This window comes from Aulonocara stuartgranti (genome assembly GCF_965226115.1).
Source record: "Aulonocara stuartgranti genome assembly, chromosome: 2".
NCBI classification, from domain to species: domain Eukaryota; kingdom Metazoa; phylum Chordata; class Actinopteri; order Cichliformes; family Cichlidae; genus Aulonocara; species Aulonocara stuartgranti.
The window spans coordinates 20,803,918-20,828,683 of record NC_138940.1 but is presented as its reverse complement, the minus strand read 5'-3'; the positions used below and the strand labels follow the sequence as shown (position 1 = coordinate 20,828,683).

General features: G+C 39.3%; 1 protein-coding gene across 5 annotated transcripts in view; it reads right to left on the bottom strand.

The window, feature by feature from the left end:
• Positions 1-24,766, bottom strand: part of il1rapl2 (interleukin 1 receptor accessory protein-like 2) — a 636,591-nt gene that overhangs the window by 403,847 nt on the left and 207,978 nt on the right. For all 5 annotated transcript variants that reach the window (XM_082503825.1, XM_082503824.1, XM_082503827.1 and 2 more), the window contains exon 2: positions 9,951-10,056. In XM_082503825.1, coding sequence (XP_082359951.1) covers positions 9,951-10,035 — 85 coding nt within the window. In that variant the 5' untranslated portion in view covers positions 10,036-10,056. The remainder of the gene's footprint in view (positions 1-9,950; positions 10,057-24,766) is intronic.

Genomic DNA, 24,766 nt, shown 5'->3' with positions numbered 1-24,766 from the left:
TAAACTCAACTCGTCGTGTTTGGAGGAAGAAGAATACTGAGTTGCATCCCAAGAACACCATACCTACTGTGAAGCATGGGGGTGGAAACATCATGCTATGGGGCTGTTTTTCTGCCAAGGGGACAGGACGACTGATCCGTGTTAAGGACAGAATGAATGGGGCCATGTATCGTGAGATTTTGAGCCAAAACCTCCTTCCATCAGTGAGAACTTTGAAGATGAAACGAGGCTGGGTCTTCCAACATGACAATGATCCAAAACACACCGCCCGGGCAACAAAGGAGTGGCTCCGTAAGAAGCATTTGAAAGTCCTGGAGTGGCCTAGCCAGTCTCCAGACCTCAACCCCATAGAAAATCTGTGGCGGGAGTTGAAAGTCCGTGTTGCTCGGCGACAGCCCCAAAACATCACTGCTCTCGAGAAGATCTGCATGGAGGAATGGGCCAAAATACCAGCTACTGTGTGTGCAAACCTGGTAAAGACCTATAGTAAACGTTTGACCTCTGTTATTGCCAACAAAGGTTATGTTACAAAGTATTGAGTTGTATTTTTGTTATTGACCAAATACTTATTTTCCACCCTGATTTACGAATAAATTCTTTACAAATCCTACCATGTGGATTCATGGATTTTTTTTTTCACATTCTGTCTCTCACAGTTGAAGTGTACCTCTGGTGAAAATTACTGACCTCTGTCATCATTTTAGGTGGGGGAACTTGCACAATCGGTGGCTGACTAAATACTTTTTTGCCCCACTGTATATGTAGCTTAGTCCATCTTCCTCGTCTCCGTTAAAGTTTGCATCTTCAAATTCTTTAGCTTTTACAGGATGCTGACTGACTTAGTTACACTTTGGAGAACTCATTTTCATATTACTTTTTTTTTTTTGTTACATTTGGCAAGAAAGCATCAGGATCCATCTCCCAAAGGTGTTTGACCAATAGAATTTCAGTCCCTTTCTGGTGCTTCTTGAACGCCCAAGATGTACAGTTTATAAACTGAGCATGTGGCATTTAAGTCAGGGAAGGAAACTGGCCAACCAGTAATTACCTGTGTCTTTTGTGCTGCAGCTTGCCATGGCTGCACACGGTAACTGATGTTGCAGCGTTCTATAAAAACAGACAATTTCTACATATTCTGCTATATTATAATACCTGGCCTTCACTGACAGATCACAGTGGAAAATGAGCCGCTACTGTTCATTTTTCTCCTCATTAGATGTTTGCAGCGAGCTGTTATGTCATTTCTTTTCATTTAATCATTCCAAAATATGTGAAGCTGAGAAAGTCTGAACATTGAAATGCAGCCTTTTAAACCTTTATCCTGCTGTTGTCCACACTGTCAATACTTCAGATGATTAGTGAAACGCATTCATTTGTCTGCTAACTGAGATGAAGCTAAAACAGCAATGATATCACAATACTTTGTTACTCGTCTCATATTTGCGTCTCGAGCTAACAGCATTGTTTTTGGCTCTCTTCAGCTCTTATAGTAGAATATGCAATAAATGTTGAATATTGCTCCGTCTCCTGTTCTCTTTGTCTGTCTGCACTCTCCAGAGTGGTGAATAAGTCATTTGAATTTTTTCTGCCTACACAAGTGGCAATGACATTCACAGTGCTTCTTAAACAACCACACAGGAGAAGATTAGGCTTCTACCAGGCACTGTGATGTGGATGTTACACTCTCCACAACTTTCTGAGTTCTTTCTAAATTTTCTAAATTGTTTATGCATGTCTTCACAGCTCTTTCCCAGAACAGTCCATTGATGATCTCTATTCCACATTGTAACTGGCACACACACAAGACCGCATTTCACTGGTTCCTTTGCATTGGCTCCCAGTTAGCCTTAACCTCCTAAGATTCAAACTCTTTCATGTCATGCATTTTAAAATTTTCTTTGCTATTTGGGTTGATTGGGACCTGAGGAATGTAAAAACAAAGAATTACCAGATTTTTTTTTTTTTACCTAAGTTTTGTTTCTGAGACAAACAGTTAAAAGTCCAAAATTGATGCCTTCCTTCACCAACACTGGACACTTTCAGAAGCTGTCCAGTGGGCCAAATTGGAGTCTTTGGTGGTTTTTTCTGGCCACCAGGCCTTATGTTTGACACCTCTGGTATGATGTCACGTGAGCTGGACACCTCCTACTGTGCCTCGTGGGCCCTGCAGCATTTCCCCAGCTCACACATACTCCTGAGCTACACATACAGTAGCTGCTGTATAATAGTGGCCTGCCTCTTCACAACAAAGAAAGCTATTAGATGCCATTCATGTCATCCAATGGTTTGTGCCATTCCTGAAACAAGCCCAACGGATTTGTGTGACTGGCTGGAACTGAAACAACAACAATCACATCAACAGCTCACTGAACTTTTTTATTTTATTAAATGTAGGTGCACTAGAGGAGGACTTTTCTGATGAGCCAAAGCGAGTTCTTAATACTGCACAGCAGATGTTTAAAGCATCCATAAATGATTTATTTGCCACAAACAAACCCATTCATTTGAGCTAATAAAGCAAATGGGACAATATCAGTAAGTGGTATCGTTTTGTTTTTCTGGCAACGTCTCTTTTCATAGATGTTGCTGTTTTACAGAGTTTGACATTCATCTTCATTGTGCAGCAAAGTCGATCACAGCCAAGTGTGAAAACCACGTGCGTCAACATTTCACTGTGGAAAAATTGTCTGCAGCAGAAGTTAAAACTCTGCTCAACTTCAGATGCTTCCAGTGCAAAATCAGCTGCAGTGCGCTCTCAGAGCAAAGGGCAGCATGTGTTTTGAATCTGTACAATGCAGATATGTTACACACCAAAGTGAAGTAAGCACCGTCTGTGTCACACACCAGCACACATCTAAAATGTCTTTGCTCTGCTTTGCATGCATGGGAGATGATTTGAGATTAGACCATTCTGAGATCTAATCGCTCTTTGATCTCAGCTTTTAGCTGCGTCAGGCGCACACACACACACACACACACACACACACACACACACACATGCAAGCACACAAGGGCATTCAGTCACCTCTACACACACAAACAAACATTCACTCACTGCAACACTGCAAAACATCTGTATCTGCACTTCATAAAGGGGCCAGCCATGAAGAGTCTTTAAAGAGTATCATGTAAATGAGAATGGATGTAGAATATAGAGTGTAAGGCATAAACAGTATAAGCAAGGTTTTTCTTTCTTTCCTGAATTTGACATATACATTCCATCTAATTCCAAAATAAGAAAGGTAGGATAAAAATATGTACAGAGTTGTAATCGTATTTTTCTGTTCGCCATCTGGGTTAATAGTTTACCCTTGGTTTGGTGGGGTTTTCCTAAAATAACATGTGGATGATGAAGATGTTAATGATCAGCGTTCAACTTAACACATTAAAGCACATAATGTGTGTTATTGTGTGAGTGTGTTATTGTGTAGACATTCCTGCTGTGTGTGTGTGTTCTGTGGTTTTGGCTCGTGCTATGTGCAAAATTCTGCTTGAATGAAAACAGTGCATGTGACTGCGTGTGTGTTTATGCAGCTGCCTTCATGACTTCCAGGCATTGTTTCCAGCATTGTCATGCCTGTGCAGCAACTGTCGAGCTCATTAGCACTTTCAGCAAAATGGGCTAATCTAAGAAGCACTTCTGCCTGTGTATAAATGCAGTTACTTCAACATCATTAGCTGCACTCTGATATTTCCCTTAACAATTCAGCATGTCTGCTGTGTAAAGGAAAGCTGTCCTGTACCTGAATATGTATTTTTAGAAATAAAAGTGCAGATAGATGAAAAAGCAAGGTCACTGAAAAGTTGAATATGAAAATGAATCATACATGCATGCGGTACTCCTGAGGCTCTGCCAGAATGAGCCCAGCAGAGAAAGAGCTTAGGAGTAAAAGTAAGGAACAGATCATTTAGAAAGGTAGACTTAAATATATATATTTTTAAAGTGTTACTAATGAAGGTATTAAAATGCAAAAACACTGGTAGCGTAGCTTTTAGGTGAGCTGGTAAAAAACGTAAAGCATACCGTTTTTAAAGATTTTGGATGATGACACATTTTTTTGTAAAGTTCCTTCATTTCACCACCACAATCAATATTTGATTGATTTTGAACTTTGCTTTCAACTTTACTTCACAGGTTTTCATTCTGAGATTATCCACATTTTTATACACACTCCTAATATTTAATGTATCCATGGATGCATAAACCCATCCATCTATGCATCTGTGCTTAGAGCATTAAATCATAAAATCCTTACATTTGCATTTGGTTCATTGTTGTTCTGTTTTGTTATTTTCATTCTTACAAATTATAAACAGTATTTATACAAATCTTTTTGTTCTCATTACTTTTTAGGGTTTTGTATTGTTTAATTTCCACTGATGTATACGATAAACTGGCTGTGACTCTATGAAAGGTGCTATATAAGTAACTACATAGCATCACATACTGTATGTAGTTAGCTTGTTTAGATATTCAGGTTTTGATAAGTAACTACATAGCATGACATACTGTATGTAGTTAGCTTGTTTAGATATTCAGGTTTTGATCCAACCATCTCTGAGTCACGAGGTGCTTATCTTATTAATAGAACGTGACATCACAGGCAAATTTAGTTTGGAACCTCTCAGTTTAATTTTAATTTCAGGTGCTCAGATGAAATCTAGAAAAAAATCGAATTAACAAAACATTAAACCTCTGAAAAGTAATAACTGCGCATGTAACATAATTAAAGCTTGAAACGACTGACTCACCAATTAATATAAACTAGATTTGACATTATAATTAAAAAATATATAAATTATAAAGTTTAATTTATACATAAAATATTTTTTGGGTCTAACTCTAACATATGAAATTATGTAAGATCTTTTTAGGTAACTTTGCGAGTGCATTTATCCCCCAGATTCAGTCATACAGAGCTTTGAAGATGTGCAGCTAATTCAAACTTTTCAAAGTGAACAGAGCTGTAGACAGAACTTTTATCAGATTTATAGATTTTCATAGCATAGCCTTTCAGATAAATAAGGAATGATTGAATTGTAAGATCAAATACTGAAATGACTGAGGAGCCAGAGCAAAGTGCTGAAATATTTCATCCAATGATATATTAAATGTACACCGCTTCACAACGTGCATACAGTCTGTACAGCACAATAAACAAGATTACAGAAAAGCTTACGAGGGAAGATTTGAATCTGCATGCACACCTCAAGCTGTTAGTAAGTGAAGAGCAGCCCTACAATTACCTTTTTGCCTCAAATATTCACTTAGCTTCCTTAAACTGTTTTGTAAACAGTCTCGTGGTGCGAAATTATTACTGTTTTTTGGTGATTTTATGATTAGATACTTGTAACAATGTTGCAGACGGCAATGTTGTCATTTTTATTTGACCGCATCGTGGCAGTGTTGTCTCAGTGTCTGTCTAAAATCAGACAGTTTTTCTGTTTAGCTGTTAGTTATAGTAGTTTTCATTCAGACCAGCATCTTCTTTGATGAGTAGTTCTCATCGATATTCATGAATCGGGTCATTTAAAAGCACAGAGGTCAAATACACTCAGCTGACAGCCATAGAAGTTACCGCTAGTAAGGGATTCACATTCCCTAGCCTGCATTGACTCAGCTCCAAAAAGTGCCCAAATGGTTTAGTTTCTTATTACCAAAAACTTCAAATCAACCTCCTTCATGGCGAACGTTGTCATTCAGCTGTGCAATAACCCAAAGAAGTGGCTGTAATTAGAAATTGCTGTTCTAACTCAGTGAAAACAAGTCTAGACTGAGAAAAAAAATATATGAATTCTAAATTTGTGTTATTTCTAAACAGGCTCTGTAACAGGTTACAAAGGACATTTTAAATCTTGGTAGAGCCAAAGTATGTCAGGTTTGTCCCTTCACATGAGGATTCCTTGTTTAGCTTCTCTGTATTTCAGTCTCATTTTCCTCATATTGTATTTCAGCTTATTTACTCCAAATTGTAATGATCATTCTTTAAAATGCAGCTTCCATTCAAAGAGTTGCCCATATGGATGGTTGCCAACGTGTTTGAGCTCTCTCGGCGGGCAGAAAGATGCCCATCAGTCTCTCCTGTACTTTTCTATTTATATAATATTGGAGTGAAAAATCTTCTTGTCAGCAAATATCAGACCCGCTGAAGCGTTCTCAGCCAAGGACCGAACCTGAGCACCTTGAGCGCTGATGATGCATATACTAGCTGACACCTGACCTCTGAGTGGCAGTCAGGTGTCAGCTTCTGTACATGAGGATTGAACTGCAGTTCAGTCAGGACCAATATAATCAAACGATGATTGTTATTTCCAGCTGTAGTGATTTATATTTGGCTTTTATGAGCCATCAGAACAGAGCAGGCAGTAACAACATGCATGACACTGGTTAAATTATTTACACGATGAAAGAGGAACTGCAGTGGACTGGGCTGCAGAGTGGCTTGCAGAATTGCAAGAACTTCGTGCAGGCTAAAGCAGTTTAAATGTGCACCCTGTGTGAGATTTACCAAGTCAGTGAGTAGAGATGAATCAGCGGCACCATCAGCTGATTCATGGGAATAATGAGGATGATTTAATGTCCTGTCATTATGCACAATTAGGCAAGGATTTCTGTGTAAGGATCATAAAGTCTCACACTGCCATTTTTACATGAATGTGTTGATTTGCATAAAAACAACCTTGATGTAGAGCTTTCTCCAATCACATTGTGTCTCTTCTAACTGCAGCAGGTGCTGCATCAGAGCAATGCAGAGACTGATACAAGGAAACGGTAGTTCCCATCCATATGGTGTCCAGTTACACACACACACACACACACACACAACAAAAGAGAAACAAAATCTAACAGACTATCTTTGGCCAACTGTAGCGCTCGCCCACATAAATGTCCGCTTGGCTCTGCTCTGATCACATAATTGCTCTGTGCACACCTCTCCCACTCACACACATGCACAGAAGTAGAGCACACATACAGAGAGGATACACTGAAGCACACTCGGGGAGTTTGTACACACATACACTTAGAACCTGGATATATACAGCACACACACAGTCACAGTTTGGTATGTCAAGAAGTGGTCTATTCACCCGCACACGCTCACATACATGGCAAACACCAAACAAAGACTCCCACCAACTCACCTACCCACACACAGTCAGCAGGCTGAGGGGCGAGCATGCCAAAGACAGACGTGGAGAGAAAACAATTTAACTAGTCTTAAAAACATCTTCACCAAGTTTGATTCTCACGAAGAAGCAAACGTTGAGAAACTGTGATATTTCTTTTGTTGCTGTTGTCAAAAAGTTTTTGATTATTTTTTTATTCCATAAAATTGTATCCAGGAAGAAGCACTTTATGCGGATCTCAGGGTGGGCCGGAAAGCATTTTGGCAAGCATCTTTTCAGGTTAACTCTCAGTGACTGGCTGCCAGCTGCAGGGTCTGTTCTGTGGGTGACCTCGACCTTTGAGCTCCTTTTAGAGAAAGTCAACTTCAGATGAAGAAAGTGGGTAAGGGTGGGGTTGGGGTTTCCCTGCAAGTTTTGTCATGTCCTGCATTTTTCTACCCATGATTTCATTTCAGCTTAATTATGTTAAACTATGCAACCAAGGCAAAAATAGCTATTTGATAGTCATATGATTTTTTTTGTTTATATAAGTAAATGTTGCATGCACAGTGTGTAATAATAGTAGTGTAACAGCACCTCATAAACCATATGCTTTCACCATGCAGTTCTGTCCTCCACCAGGTATGAAGTCTCCCAGGAAAATCAAGTATAGCAAGCAGACACAAACCACAATTGTGTTTTTCTTACAGTGGTTGGGTGAAGTGCTGTAATGCAATTCTCAGATGCTGAGTGTGTGTAATTACAAAGAATCTCTGAAGTATTGTTATGCTTGCCCTCGTATCCCCTCGATTAAAGCACCAGGACCAACACGCTCACTTATAAGCAAGCAAAACAGTGAGACAGGATTATATTAAAGGGGAATCAATTCTAACTGGATTGTTATAATTAGATGACCTGAGCTTGCTAAAAATCGCTGGGTAATTTTCTGTGTTTTTATCACTTTCAGGATCTGGCAGGAGCGTGTGAGAATAAAATTACAGATGCTGTAGGTAATATTTATAATGAAAGATTCCCTGAGTGTAACACCGCAGGTGAAATGCTCCATTCAAGTATGAAGGCAACATGAAAATGAATCAAAATGCTAAACAGCTCACCTCTACGTCACACATACAATACTGCAAAAGTCTTGAGTTACTCCTCATTTCTTTATATGTTACTAGGAAACTTGGAAACATAAATAGAAACATAGTATGGAAGGCAAAAACAGAGTTTGTACAGTTAGTCTTTTATTCTTCAGCACAGTCTGAACTCTCTCAGGCCGCTTTCTTCTCTCTCAGGCTGCTTCAGGATTATTTCTCCAGACGTTCAAAGCTCTTCTTTGGCTGTTGTTGTTCTGTTCAAGATGATCCCACACAGTATCAATACATTTGAGGTCCGACTCTGGGGAGGCCAATCCATGACTGATAGTGTTCAACTGTGTGTTTTTCAGTCCAGGTGTGATTTTACTTTGGGATCATTGATGCTTTCCAGATGTTATGGATGCAAAATCTGACCTTACTTTTTTGCATTCAGTTATGACAAAATCTCAAACACCACCAGCTGATATGATTTTACAGATGCCTGCAGACACTCGCTGTTTTGACTGTCTCCTGAGCTCATCTGTAAATATTGATGATCATTTGAACCAAAATGTTCAAACTTGTTAGGACTGATTTTCAGTCCAGTTCCTGTGTAATGGGACATGCCTCAGCGTTTTCTCCCAGTTTTCCTTCCTTAAAAATGGCATTTGGCAGCCACTCTTCCACTGAGGCCATGTCTGATGAAGCTTTAGTGTACAGTAGATGGATCGGTTGAAGGATCAGATGCATGTCTTTCAGGATCGGGGTCAGGTATTTGCTGGATTTTTTTTTCTTTACTTTCAGATACTGTTCATTTGCTTTAGATAGTTTTAAGACCTGCCACTTGTTTGTCCTCAACGTGTCCAGTTTCCTGAAATTGTTTTTAGGAACACACTGGAAAGTGAGATATGCCAAGTTTTAGGCATTTTTCTTTTATATTCAGCTCAAAAAATGGTAACAAATGCTGTCTAAGAAAAACTTTGAGAAAACCTGGAGAACTTTTGCTCCATTTTAAAAATGATAAGAGAGTCTGGCTCCTTGGGAGCAAAATATAAAGAAATGTGGCATTACTCAAGGCTTCTGCAAAGCACTGTACCAAGATCACCGAATAGTATCACACAAAACTATTGATGCCATACATCAATATCCCAATCAAGCTCCTTCTGTCAAGACGATTAGCGTGACACAACAAATCGATTATGAATAAAAGACTATCAGCAGATCTGTCATCACCGGGCCTGCCGATACACAAATGAGCACAGCAGCAGCAACAATGACAGCAGCAGTCAGACGGGCTGATCATTACACCCCCTCAGCAGAAAAAGGAGAGGGATAGAAATGGAGAGACAGCCATTCTGAGCTTTGAGATAGAGTTTGGAGAGGAGTGTTATCTAAGAAAGGCAGAGGTGGTGATTGTGGATGAGGGGGAAAAGCTGTGGGAGCGAGTGTCTGTTGCATCAACTTAAGAGGTGTCAATACATCATAAAGGATGAGAGCAGAGCAGATTGCAGGGGAACATTGAGAGACACCCTATATTTGACAGCAAAAGGAGAATAAGAGTGAGGTGGAGTATAATGACAAAAGACAAGAGTTAGCATTATCGCGAGAAGACTGTAGAGTGCTGGCAGTGAAACAAAGCAAGAAAAACAAAGCAACAATAAGCTCCAAAAATAAAAAGCCTGAGAATGTTCAAGAGAGAAAGGCTCGTTTTCAACAAAGCAGAGTACGCCACATGACAACAAACACCGAGGCTCTTCATCCTACCTGAGTTCCTCTTGGAGATGTACTTGACGTCGTCACAGGCTCCCGAGGCGAGGAGGAGGAGGAAGAGGAGAGATAAAGTCTTCATCTCTCTGTTCTCCACTGGCACCTTTGGGAAACAGGACAGAGAGAAAGAGTAAGAGACAGCGCAGGAGGCAACATTGTCATTAAAACCCGGCACTAACAAGCACCCAGTGTAATTGCAAAGTCACGTGTTGTGTCCTGTGCTCTGCCACGATGTAGGACGTCTCAGTTCCTGAAATGCATGTGGAGGACAGCAGACATACTGAAACTGATTTCTGGTTCACAACCAGGAGTATGGAGAAAGACAAGGTGGGAAACAGTATGGAGTATGGAAATAAGAAACGCCTGTAGTTTTTACAAACAGCCTGCACAAGTGCAAAATCCTAATTTGAGGTTAGAAATAGACTGCTGGGATTCATCAAAGCGTTGCAGTGTCTAAAAGCGTGCACGCAGGTATTTCTGCAGCTGCCCTCGAGACATGTATTGGTGGGCATTTTCAAAGTGCAACATTTTGAGAGGAGAGTAATTAAATGCATCATACTAATTTACAGTAATTTACACCAAATTATGCAAAAATGTTGCTCCTGGTGTGCTGTACGACACTTGACACTAGGAGTGTTAATTTGTTTGGAATGTGAGAAAGAGAGGCCGTCAGAACAAGTTCATACTTTGTGCGGGAGTGAGCACCGTGCTGAGGTTTGGGTTACTGGTTAGTAACCTGCAGGCCAGCATGTTTCTCATCAATAATACTGGTGTTTTGATCAAAATCACACGCAACAATGAATTGAAATCAGCAAGGCCATTTACAAAAATACAAACATTTCCAGATTTTCAAAATGTTTCCCATTCCATCATCATCAAAAGCATGTTGGTCACAGGTCGATTCAAACAACGGTAAATAGTCAAATAGTCTTTTTAGATTTATCTGCCTCATCTATAGAGAGCAACAGTGAAAAGAAATGCTGTTTCTAGTCTACTCTTTCTTCTATAGGCTACATGACAACATTTTGAATGTATTTAAGATAAGATAAGATAGAACTTTATTAATCCCTCGGGTGGGTTCCTCTGGGAAATTCGGTATATTTAGGGTTAAAGTAACAACGAAAACGACGTGTGTGGCCCAATCAACAGATGGCTGCCCCGGTTCTGCCAGAGGTTTCTTAAAAGTTTTTCCTTCATTGTCCCCAAGTGCATGCTCAAAGGGGCTCGTCTGGTTGTTGGAGTTTTCTCTGTATTATTGTAAGGTCTTTACATTACAATATAAAGAGTCAAATTGTTGTGACTGTGAGCTGGATGAATGAATTTCTTCATGAAATGTTCTATTGATGAAAAATGATAAAAAATCAATCAAAATATCAATTTCAAAATACTGAGACTGATTTAGATTTAAATATGGGCTCAGATCACTTCAATATTTAATTCTTACATTTTTTTATTTCTTTTCCCCCCCATAAACTGCAGTGCCTACCACATACAGAGTAAATGAGGGTAAGACTGAAATAGAAGATTAGCTAAACCAGCACTCATTCTGTTGTGCTTTTCATCCATTTGATGCTAGAATTAACTGAATCATGAAATCACCTGAACAATGAAGCAGCTGCTGAGGAGACACGTGAATATTGCTGATATGTGTGTGTCATATCATATGAGCTCTAAAACCATGGGAACAAATCCAAGTGAACACATATAAGATGAAGAGTGTGTCTGTGTGTGTGTGTGTGTGTGTGTGTGTGTGTGTGTGTGTGTGTAAATTAGAAATTCCTCAGCTCTACTTTATTTCAAGGAGTTATTATGATATTACAAAGTCTCTCTAGCATAATTTTGTTTTTTGACTTTAGAAAAGAAGAAGGTCTAAAAATGACACAACAACATACAATAATTGTTTCTCACAGCAAACATTTTGACACATTTGTCACACCAAGAAGAGCACAGGTGCATCTAATAATGCTAATGATGGCTACGTTATATGGAGTGTTCCAATAAGCCAGCACAAACAGTACCAGGGCAAGCTACTGAAACAGCTAATTGGAGTGGTACCATTATTATGAACACTGGGTGCACCTGTGCTGAACAAGTCAGAGTGGCTGCTTCTGTAACCATGTTGTCTGACTTCTAGTCCAACGCTGTACTGCTTGGGGGAACAAATTAATTCAGTTATTTATTTAAAAGCCCAAAATAAACTTAATGAACATTTTCAATTTATGCAAATATAAAGTGTGGTGCTAATAAATAATGAAAGCACCAATTCTCCTCACTCTGTACGAATGCAAACTTTTTCTTTATTTTAACATTTTATTTTTTTCTCAGCTAAAACTTTAGTGTCCAATTACACTGCATGTTTTAAATTCTTTAATTTTTTCCACTACGTGATATATGTTCTATTATGCTTTGGTCATGCTAGAGGTCCACAGCACAACCAAAACTACGGTGACCTTGCACAGAGAACTTCTCAAGTTCATGGTGACATTTTAAAGTGATTGATACTTGTTACTGCTATAGTAAAGGACACTGACATAGCATAGTCTCTGTAATACAACGTACACTGTTCACTATTATAGTCTGTTCAAAGCGCTACGCCTCCACTACTGTAGATATATTTATAGCACTCTGTAGATCTGTTTACCACACGTCGATACATCTGTATATTTGCTGTCTGTATACCAATATAAACATCTGTATACTCAACTTACTTGTATATAATCTGTTCATAACTATTCTCACCTTTTATCCTACCCTTATCTGTTCCTTATCTGCTCCTACTGCACTTACTGCTCTTGCACTTCTGATGAGATGCAATCTGTATTTCATTACCCATATTTATACATGTGTAATGACAATAAAGTTGAATCCTTATTTGTGTTTTTTTTTTAATCAAAAGCATTCAACTCCATCCATCCATCCATCCATTCGCTTCCGCTTATCCTTTTCAGGGTCGCGGGGGGCGCTGGAGCCTATCCCAGCTGTCATAGGGCGAGAGGCGGGGTACAACCTGGACAGGTCGCCAGTCTGTCGCAGGGCCAACACACAGGGACAGACAACCATTCGTGCTCACATTCACTCGCACATTCACACCTAATGGCAATTTGGATTTTCCAATTAACCTATCCCCACAAGTTGCATGTCTTTGGACGGTGGGAGGAAGCCGGAGTACCCGGAGGGAACCCACGCAAACACGGGGAGAGCATTCAACTCATAACGTTAAAATTTACATGCACACGTGAGGAACAGACCAAGCAGGATTTATGGAATAAATCTGTCTCTTCCTGACCCTGTTAGAGTGAAGAAGAGGCAACATAGCCTGAAGAAGATAGTTTGGAAGATTATGTTCTATTATAACAGAGAAGCTAAATTGAGCTGTTGTCTTCAGGTAAAGACAGAGAAAAGAAGGCATGCACTGACAAGTGAGACGTATTTGTGAGTTTTATCTGATAAAGAAAAAACATAAAAAGAAAGAGACGAGGAATCCCAATAGAGCCTGGCATCAAGGCATTACACTGTTGAGACATAAACTTCAACAAATAGTTGTAGGATAGCTTTTACCTTTGCCTTCCAGAGGAGGAAGATTAGAGAATCAGCTACGCAAAAAACCTGAAGCTACTCAGTCCTGCTACAGGACAATTCAGCAGACAAAACTGTTGCCAAAGCCTAACTGAGAGTTTAAGACAACATTTCAAGAGTTTGTTATAATATTTAAAGATGACAAACCATAAAATATATTCTGAAATTCATGACCAATAGCACTCATTTTACATTTAGGCATTACATTATTATTGTTCACAATTTATGTTATTGCAACAAGATATGGATATAAAAGATGTTGAAGACTTTTACATCACCAACACGCCGACATCGTAGCATTAACAATATGGAAGAGTAAACTGTGACAGCTTTTTTACTTTGAAAAACAGAAGCGTGCTGCGTTTCCTCAGATGTTGGAACACCTACTTTTAATATGAAACAAATTAATTAATTAATTACTCATAGTTTAGGAATGCAAAATAGTCCCAGTGTTAAACCCACACTTTGGATTTTATGTGTTTTTAGTCTTTGACAAGTTTAAACCTAAAAGGCAACATTCTGACAAATTGATTAGGCATTATTTTCTACGGTGTTATCTAGATTATAAACCTACATCAAAATCCACACAAACTTAGATAAGTCCTGTGAGTGCTGGGTGTAACGCTCGTGACTTAAAAAACCTAAGAAATCTAGCACTGAGTCCTAGAGGAGTATTGGAATAATGATGAATGTTGCTTAAAAATCAGAATCAGAATCAGAATACTTTATTCATGATGCTAGTCTTAAATTTTCAAAATATCTGGGCAATTCCTATTATATTTTGTGTTAATGCCACATTAAACTTCAGAGTAGGGAAGCTAATATCAATAACACCGTCTATACTGATAAATAAGTAAATACTGGAAAATAGATTTGTGCAATTAGATGAAAACTTTTTGTTTGTGTAGTCATTTATTTTTTATTTTGCATACGCTGCTTGCAAGCTCCACACCTCACCACTAGTTGCTTCACTTTACTTTGCAGTCACTACTTTCATTCTTTTTTCCATCACACCTTCCAGTGTTGGCGCGCACACATAATAACACTGCAAGGTCAAAGTTCTGTTTTATGTTATATGAATACATCTTTCTTTGTTTGAGTTACCTGGGGGTTGGCTTCTCCTTCCTGGTTGGCAAAAGGTGTGACAAAGGGCTGGGGGATCTGAAATACTGCTGACTACTACTGACAACCTCATTGGACTAAACCACATGCTTGATTAGCTGGGGGGTGGTTGAAGTTTGTTTAATTGTCCCCCTTGTGTGTCATTTGGTTTGGCTAAACCAGTTCCTCATGTGTCATTTCAGGGGGTCTGTTTGTCTGAGGTTTTTTTAGTTGTTATTTTGAATTTAGTTTATTGAGCTGACCTCTTTTGTTGGTCTGCCTGTTTAAGTATTTTGGATTTGTTAATTATCTTTCATATTTTTGGGTCAATAAAACCCAATTGTTGAATTACCATTGAGTCCTGGGACCTCATTAGGAAATCACGCAGGGGGCAAAATGTTTTCACACCATTGTATCTACGAGGTACCACTGTATTTATAAAGAATTACAAACAACAAATATTATCCAATTTATTTATTGATTGATTTCCAGTTTGTAGTCCATCAGGCTTTGATCAAGAAGTTCAAAATTTAGAAACAACTGTTTTAATCTTATCATGCATAATTTCATAACTTGATGCCTTGCTTACCCCAGAAGGTAGCGCGTCATTTTTCTTGTTTTCCCTTATGCGTTAAGCTAACCTTCTTTGACTCATAGAGGGTAAAGTCTTCTCCTAACACCCCTTTTCTCACATACCCAACGCCCCACCCCCAATCACCAAACACTCTCTCCATCTCTCACACACACACACACACACACACACACACACACACACACACACACACACACACACACACACTGCCTCACCAAGGTCAATTTCTGTCTCTCTGCTCTTTCACACATGAACCCTGACACATTTGTTCAGGCAGGAACGGCAGCAGCTCGTTTTCAGGTCTGATCCATCGTGAATGCAGGAAGGTGAATGCAAGCACATCACTGGAAGCTGATGCCATGCATGTGTGCACGGTAGCAAGGATAAGAAGGTAAGGATATTTAAACAAAGCCCCAATGATCAAGAAAACAATTAGACCATAAATAAGCAAATGAAAAGACAGAGAGGGAGAGAAAAAAAGAAATTGTTTAAAAAAAAAGTTGTCATCAGCGATGGGTTAAGTGAATGTGAGCTCTATCAATGCACAAACAGAGAGGAGAGGGTGCAGCGCAGAACAAACACTATTAAAGCATTACTCGTATCTTTCATCCTCTCTGTCGCTTTGCTTTTCTGTCTGTCTGTCTCTGATAATGATATCCGAACACGGGAGCCCGGGGAGCTCTCAGCAGGGTCAGTGTGTGTGTATAATGCAGAGGCACACATTGCACGGCACTCAGGCAGGTTGCATATTAAAGTGCTTTTGTGGGGATAAAACGTGTGCGATAGAAGTGTTTAACTTTCAACCCAGAGGTCCCAAAAACATACTGCTCTTAATGTAGAGCCCATATTCTGTTTGCTTAAACAGAATATGCAATAGGCATCAAACCCTCTTGGTTTTGATGCCTGCAAAACCAAGAGGGGTGTCATTATAATAATCTCATCCGGACAAGATTTTGTCCATTTTTTGTGTGTTTGTCTAATTGTAAACAACATGCAAATCCTAATTAACTTAAAAGTACTAGATGGACAGGCATGAAAATACACACAAACACACTGCAGACCACCACCGCTAAGCCCAGCCCACATACACACACACACAGATAAGAGGTTATTCTTGTCCCAAACAGGCTAGTGTTAAGCCATTAGGCCGCTTCAGCCACACATCCAATATTAAAGACAGCCTGCAGCTCTATTCTGTCACACTATCTCTCTCTCCCAAAGTGCATGAGTCATGCTGTTTGGTTACAGAGGCAGTCTGTGTTTTACATGGAAACATAAGCCGCCTCGTCATCATTATGAAAGATTTGATATCCGTCCTTTTAATCTCTGCTAGAGGAGGTGTAATTGGTTTCAGTCTGGTGTCGTGCACTCTTATTGGAGTCTGTTACACTTTTTTTCAGGGTTTTTCTTTCATACAGCTTCCAAAAAATTCTTATAATACGAGAAAATAATTGCATGTGTGAAAGAAAACATTCTACAGCAATCACACAAAACACACTAGAACATAATATATATATATATATATATATATATATATAATTTTATTTTTTTTTACATGTTCTTTGTCTTTGTGTCAAGTACCCATTTCACCAAAGTATTCTTGAGCAAAGCGGTTTATTCTGTGACACAAAAGCGTTTCAGCTGTTGAGTGTGACCTCAACTCAAATTTTGTGGCAGTCCTGAAATCACTGAAAACAGGAATGGCACAAAGAAACAAAAGGAATGTGAATAAATGTGAAGACAGAACAAGCCAATGACTCACCACTGTTATTGCATTCCAGCGATGAATGTTAGTATATGTCTGCAGATCAGATCTGGTTCTTTTAAAGCAACTGATGTTGTTGTTTTGTTTGAAACCGTGCACACTAAACCAGATTTGCACTGACTTTTAAAGCCATTTCCCATTTAATAACAACTGCAGCCACTCTGCCTGGAGTTTTAGTTCCTCCATTTAATAGAGCTTTTTTTAAGTCTAGTGAGAGCCCCATAAAAGCTAAGAGTAATAATGAATAATGCCTTTTTTTTTTGGTGACAAACCCATAAAATACTGGATATGTGCAGTAAACCATTTAAAACGTATGTCCACAATCAGTACACATTATTGCAGCAGGAACATTGAGAGTGCCAGCACAGGTTTTGCTTTTCATTTGAAATTTCACTGCAGCGTATTTAAAACCTGTGTTTGAATGCAGAATAAACTTTTATATTTATTTTGTATAGCTGAAAGTTGCATTTTATGAGCACATCAGGTGTTGGTATCTTTTTTAGTCAGGATTCCCATGAAATGTACAGCTTTGGAACGACTTTCAGGTCCACCTAATTTGTGTCATGAAGGTAGAATCTTGGTGTATGAGACCAGGATGACCTAACCTTCATGCTAAGAACCATCACTGGTTACTGGAGTTGGACTGATGACTAACTATAGCCCTGAGGAAAAAAAACTAACTGCAGTGGAAGAGTTTGCAACTTCCAAGGAGGAAGAAGTCATTTAAGGTCAGGAGCAGGAAGCATTTTGGTCAATATGTGGAATGTGCGCCAATTCATTCCAACAACTCCAGATGTTAAAAACTGGGAGGCTATCTAGCACCCATTCAGAACTGGCACTAGGCCTGTAGCCAATCCCAGCTGTCATTTGTTGAGAGGTGGATCCGTCATAGAACCAACACATGGAGACAGACAATCATTCATGGTTACATTTATGGCCGAATTCCTGCCTACAGCCAAGTTAGGGTTAACAGCTAACCTAACAAGCCTGTATTTGGATTGATGGACTCTGATGTTTTTTATATTCTCCGAGAGAACACAAACTGGAGATCGAAAGGTCTCAGCCAGCCAGGTGAGGCCACAGTGATAACCACTGCAGCCTAAGTGCCACTCTCATCCACTGGAGCAAATTGTCTTGTCACTGTCTGTCACTACATGCTGTCATGGAAGGCAAATGAATACAAATTTGTTTCCTTTTAATTGCTATCGCCATTTCTTATCAACAATGTAACATTTGAAATACCAAAGATAAATCGATTTCCTAACAGAACAGAAACTCTGAGCGGTCTGAGGAAAAGAGCTGAGCAGAATAGATCTAAAATGATAAACATTAGCTTTTCATGATGACGCGTGCTTAGATGGTGCAAACTGAAGTTGTTGCAATATTTAAATGCATGTAAAAAACTATTTGATTATAATTAAAACTGTGATTAGAGCAGGACCCATGAAAACACGATGCTGTCATTATGTTAATGTGATGAAAAGTTTAATTATATTACAACTGCTGCGTATCATAATTATAAACATATACTTCACACAAGTTTTTACATTCACTACGCTTCTCTATATACATACACTCACAGACTGCATTCATTTTCGAACGCTACATGGAGCTAGAAATGAACCACAGTCTCCAAAGAACAAGCTCAGGTACTGCTTCTGACCACCATCTGCCACTCACAAATGCTTTTAGGATACATTCTAGTCGACAAACTCTCTACATCCATTCAACTGCAGCGGGATGAGGCGTGAAAGGTATGACCGTTCCATCTGCAGTCCCTAATTTGAGAGATGTGGTGCACAGTCATCAAGCCCCGTGCAATTATGCACGCCTCTTCTAATGTGAGTACCTTGATTAAATCTTGCACAAGCAGCACTAGGCTCTGACACACAAAAAGCACAGGAACATCTGTGGCTTGTGTGTGCTGCAAGCTGGTTGTTTATAACTCGGCAAGCTTTTTCTAAACTTAGAACAGGATAAAATTAACAGATGGACACTAAAGATTTTACGCACATAACTCACCATGCTGGTATGACATCAGTACTTCAGTACGCTTTTGACCAGCTAGTTTTAAAGACTAATCCGACTTATGTATTTACATAGTAGTTCAGAATATGTGGACCAGCTTTAAGTGTATAATCACACTACAGCAATCTGGTGATATTCTTTTAAATCAAAGAGAACATGACTTGAGGTTTAATAATTACGCTGAATGACTACATGAATCACTACCTTATTGTGGTGGAGGGGTTTGTGTGTCCCAGGGATCCCAGGGGCTATGTTGTCCGGGGGCTTTTGCCCTCTGGTAGGGTCTCCCATGGCAAATTGGTCCTGGGTGAGGGACCAGACAAAGAGCGATTCAGAAGACCCTTATGAGGAAAACATCGAGGGAAAAGTTTACCCTGCCAGTTTACCCTGCCACCCTCCCCGCCCTGGAACCAGGCCCGGGGAGGGTGCTCGAGGGCGAGGGTCTGGAAGGAAGGAATACTTGAGGACCTCCTTAATCCCACTGACACATCTTCCGAGGAGGAAGCCGAGTCTGCTTAGGCTGCTGCCCCCGTGACCCAGCCCCGGATAAACCAGAAGAAGATGAACGGATGGATGATGGACTTTTCTTTCAAATTAAACCATTTTTAAAAATTAAATACATTTTATAAATTCTTTCTTGAAGCCTGTAGCTTCCGGTGTATCACAACAATGATGTTATGTTGGACAAATATCTATCAGTAATTGTGTGTAATACAAACAAAAATCCACTCATTACTCTACAGCACCACCAGTGGTCACAAACTCTGCAGGCTGCCTTTAAAAATGTAAACTCTACATCAGCTTCCTCCTTACCAGCCTCTGTAGACAGACCATAGATGGCATTTTGTCATCTATGGTCATCAATACCAAAAACTACGATAATATATACCATTGTCTTGAACTAAATGCAGTACATATCCAATGTTAGTGATGTAATGAACTACCTAAAAAATAGATCCACAATATTAACCTGTGCGTTTGACAGCAGGAAGGTTGGAATCATGTATGCAGTTTATGCCAGTTTCTAACCCCATCCTCAGCTGTAGCTACAGGAAGACCAGGCAGCCCATTCCAGTCTGTTCTCAATGGATGAGGATCATGTAGTCGTCTGTATCAAACTAACAGGACCAGAGGCCGGCATCATGTTTTACTGCTGGAACCTGTTCGCTTCGAGGTCCGACAGCTGTGGTTTTTGCTCATCACTGTTGGGTTGTTTTATTTGTACTCTCTCACTCTTGTCACTCTCTCTACTTTATCAGCATAGCAAGTTGTGCCCTCAGGCCTGCAAATGCTTATCACGCCAGTCCCTGGAAATTCCAAACATTACAGAGCAAGAACGGCAGCTATTTCTGATATCCTCACACTGGCGTGTCTGACACCAGAAATGGCCTTCAGAATCAGGGAAGTCAGATTCCTTAGTAAATTAAACTTCTCCCTCTGATGGAGGGGCAGAGGACGTAACCTGCCATCGATGGTTTATAGGAGAAAAAACCTGGTTTAAGTGTGGTTGATTTTATCACACGGGGAATTATGTAGATAAGGGTGAGGCTGCTGGGTGAATGCATTGGTAGATCTATGAAGAACCTTGCAGCACACCCTACCTGTCTGTGATTTCTGTCGCACCTGCTATCTGCCAAAAATCTGCCAGTTTTTGGCAGATTAGATTTGCCAGGATGATGCCGTTCTTTTACGGCGCACCTGCTGTAATCTGCGAGGACACTGTCTTGCTGTAAAATATGACAGTAAACTGTTACTCAGCTTATTTTTGGGGGGTGTTTTTTCTCTGATTCACCTGACATAAACATAAAATGAAAATGCTTTCAAAATGTCAGGTTTTTATTGGTCTGTTAAATAAAAGCCGCAGTAAACATCCTTTGAGAGCCCATTTGCATTCAAATCAGCAACCGTTATCTTTGGCTGTTTCAGGGTCTTCTCTCTGTTCATGTACGGTAACTTCAGCCTAAGTCCGTGATGGTGAAAGGCTCTGTGGGGGTAGGTCTCTTTGACTGTGACTGGGTGACTGAGCTGATTGTCCACCACTTAATGACCCTTCTCTGGATTCAGACCACAAAATTCTTCTGTATCTAAAATGCATCTGAAACCAAAGAGCTGAATGGTCAAAGTACGTCACATATAATGCAAAGGTGGAAAAGGTTAGATCATACAAATACTTTTTTTTCTGTGATCACCTCTGATGAGAATTTAATGTGAAATCTGAGATTATTTTTTAAGCAGACGCAAAAGAGAATTCACTTCCTTGGCAAACTCCTTTTCTCTCAGTTCTGTCATCCTCTCTCACTTTTATCAATCTTTTATTAAGTCTCCCGAGCTTTTTTTTGTTGTTGTTGAGCTGCTGGTTCCACAACCTTACAGTTAAAAGCAGTCTGATCTGCATTGTTAAAGATCATCAGAGTAAAGCGAAAAGATATGAATTCTTTTTACAACCAACAAATCCCCCAGAAATCACCAAGTATTCTAACTTCCTGTTAGAATACTTGGTGTTTCCATTAGGATGTCACCGTGTCTTACCTTCTTTTTAACGATTTTTTATTTAGTTATTTTTAATTTAGTTTAATAATTCCCTCTCTACTTTGACTCCAGGCTGCATAAAAAGTTTTCAGTACTGAACTTTATCTTCTTAACAATAATAATAATAATAATAATACATTTTATTTAAAAGCACCTTTCAAAACACTCAAGGACACTTGACATGTTATTATTTGATCTTACCATTTGCCAATAAATGTGCATGAACAGACTGTTAGGGAGTTTATTCCACATTTAGATTTATTTTAAACTGAGCTTACTTGTTTGTTCCTTGTGTTCGCTGCTGTGTTTTGGGTACAAAAAGCTGCTTCAAAGAAATTGCCCCAAGTGAAAAGCGATGAAGTTCTTTGTTCTTCCGTACTGTATATCGTATTGTCATGATGCAGAATGAATTCGGGACTGATCAGAGACCTCTTTGATGGCATTGCATGCATATAAACTTCATAAGTGCAAAAAACTCACGTATCACAAAGCACCTCTGTGAAAAACCATGTCTCAAACATTCAAGTGTTAATAAAACAAAAACTGGGAGCTATTTTAAGTGTCAGTTTTAAATGTTCTAAACATCATCATCATTGCCATTGCTTTAAGTAGGCAACTGGGCAATACTAAAGCACTGATTTGACATTTTTGCAAAACATGTACTTCATATGCATGCAAAGCTTTTAAAACATGTGAAAACCATGCATCAGGCTGAATGACATCAACCATGTGAAAAGCTAAAGAGGAACTGCAGTCACACAGTTTTAAAATGTTTCACTAACAGTGAGATGTAGTTTAAAATCAACTTACTGTTATGCTTACTAATAAAATTACTGTTATTAGTAACAAGTGACTGGACACTGTACATGACAGCTATGTAGTCTATGTTCTTTCCCTTTGAAATAAAAATGCACATCTGCTTGCAAACTAATCCTTTTGAGACACATGAGTCTCATGAATGAATGAATGATACGATGAATAAACTCCACATTTGGATATTAGTTACTTTTTTGCATGTGTAACTACTACAGCACATTTTGTAATTTAAATTGGTGAATAAATTGCGTCGGGAGTAACTTGAGATCTTTATGAATCGATTCCAACTGACTTTTGCCTACAATTTATGTAAAGATGAGGCTCAATCCACTTCTCATGGTTATTAATACGATGCTGATGGTACCAGAGGAGGCAGCTGCCTTCTAGTCAACACACTGGGAACAAGAGTCTCTTGTGGCGGCCAGTTTTAGTGGGAAAGGGACACTTAATAATAAATTAGTATAAATATTTACAAATTATTTGAGTGGGGAAGTAGAGCAGAGTTTTTGGTTTGTCTGGAGGATTTTTAGAAATGCAAAAAAAAATAAAAATAAATCAATGTCTGTTGCGATGCCTGATCGTAAGGTTGCAGGACAGAAACACATACGCCTGAATGCACGCACCCACACATGCACAGCACAGGGTGTGTGCTAATGAATGCAGCACCACCTGTTCAGTGAATGATCTAATTGCTCTCAGCAGATCCCCATTTCCTCACTATTGCGCTGTTTAACAGCACCATTTAGCAGGTAAGAAAGGTTGCTGCAGAGAGGGACCCTCACCATTACACTACCGATTTGCCATTTAGCAGCACCTCCCATCGCATCAGAGGGCACCGGCTGCTCTTTCACATGGGGTAGCAAGTACGTGGATAAGAAATGTAGAAAAATGAAACTAAAAAGGTATGAGGGAAAATAAAATATATCAAAGAAAATAAGGCGAAGGTGGATGCACAGGCAAGCTACATGCAGCATGAGAACAAAGGTCCATAAATTACATTTTTAATTGAAAAATATTTCTATAATATTTTTCTTATCAATAAATCCCAAAAAAATCAGCATGACAAGAATTGTTGGTGTATTCAAACCTTGACTGATTTGCCATAGAGCTGCATTGTGTATAACTATGAGAAAAAAAAATGATGTTAATGATGTAATGGAGATGAAGAATTTGGATACACAAAAACATACTTGTTAGTAAAATCTATAGGATAAAGAAACGTAAAGTTAATTGTGTCACTGCGCTATGTGAAGTCAAGTATAGTTCTTGTAGAGCTTGTAGCACCACATTTACAACAAAAACTTGAAGTAATCATTTTTGTATGATTTTAACAGTCTCTTGCATCACCAGTTCTTGGGGAGTAACGGAATACATGTACCACCGTTACGTATTTAAAATACAAAATATGAGTAACTGTATTCCGTTACAGTTACCGTTTAAAAAGGTGGTATTTAGAATACAGTTACTTTGTTGAAATAAATGGATTACACAGCGGTACTTTCCTGTTTCATATTGTGGCGGGTCAGGACTGTTTGGGTTTTGTTTGACAGCTACGTTCTGTTGTTGCAGGTGGCAGTGTTACGGTTGCCATGGTTACAGGGTGACGCTCTCTGAGACTGTGTGTTTCCTGGGTGAGAGAGCGCCATTTTGTTGTTGTTGTGCTAAGCTAATAGGCTGAATGCTACAAGCATAGCCCTAAAGAATGTAGCCTCATGGGCAGTGTAGTCCGTGCTGCAGGGAGAATTGCCATACCCGTTATGTGTCTGTGAGCGCGAGGAGGGAGAAAAAGGAGAGTGGAAAAGTATGAGTTGTCATTGAGCAGAAATGGGAGCTGGAAGCATGTAAATATAATAATAACCACTGCAGCCAAGTAGAGTGCCTGACGAGCCCAGTTGTAAGTAAGCTATTAAGACTCGACTGTACACTGTGTTCGTGTTTTCAATAAGTTCCGTTGGAGCAGCCTTTCAACGCCTCTCTCTGTCTCTCGCTAGCAAAGTCAACCCAGACAACCAAGTAAAGCTAGTTTTCAGCTACGAGCCCGACACGAACCGGACGTATTAGACAGAGGTCCCTTTACTACGGTTCGGAGCTGTGGACCTTCATTAATAGTAATAAATCACACAGCAATAGTACATTCATGTAGTTGTAAAAAGCATGAAAATATATTAATTAATCCAAAGTATTCAGAATACGTTACTCTCATTGAGTAGCGTAACGGAATACGTTACAAAATACATTTTGGGGCATGTAATCTGTAATCTGTAGTAGAATACATTTTAAAAGTAACCTTCCCAACACTGTGCATCACTGTGGAAGAATTCTGTCCCAGTCTTCTTTAGGAAGTTGCTTTAGCTCATTCAGTTTTCTGGGCATTTATTTAAGCACAGCTCTCTATATTGGAGTTGC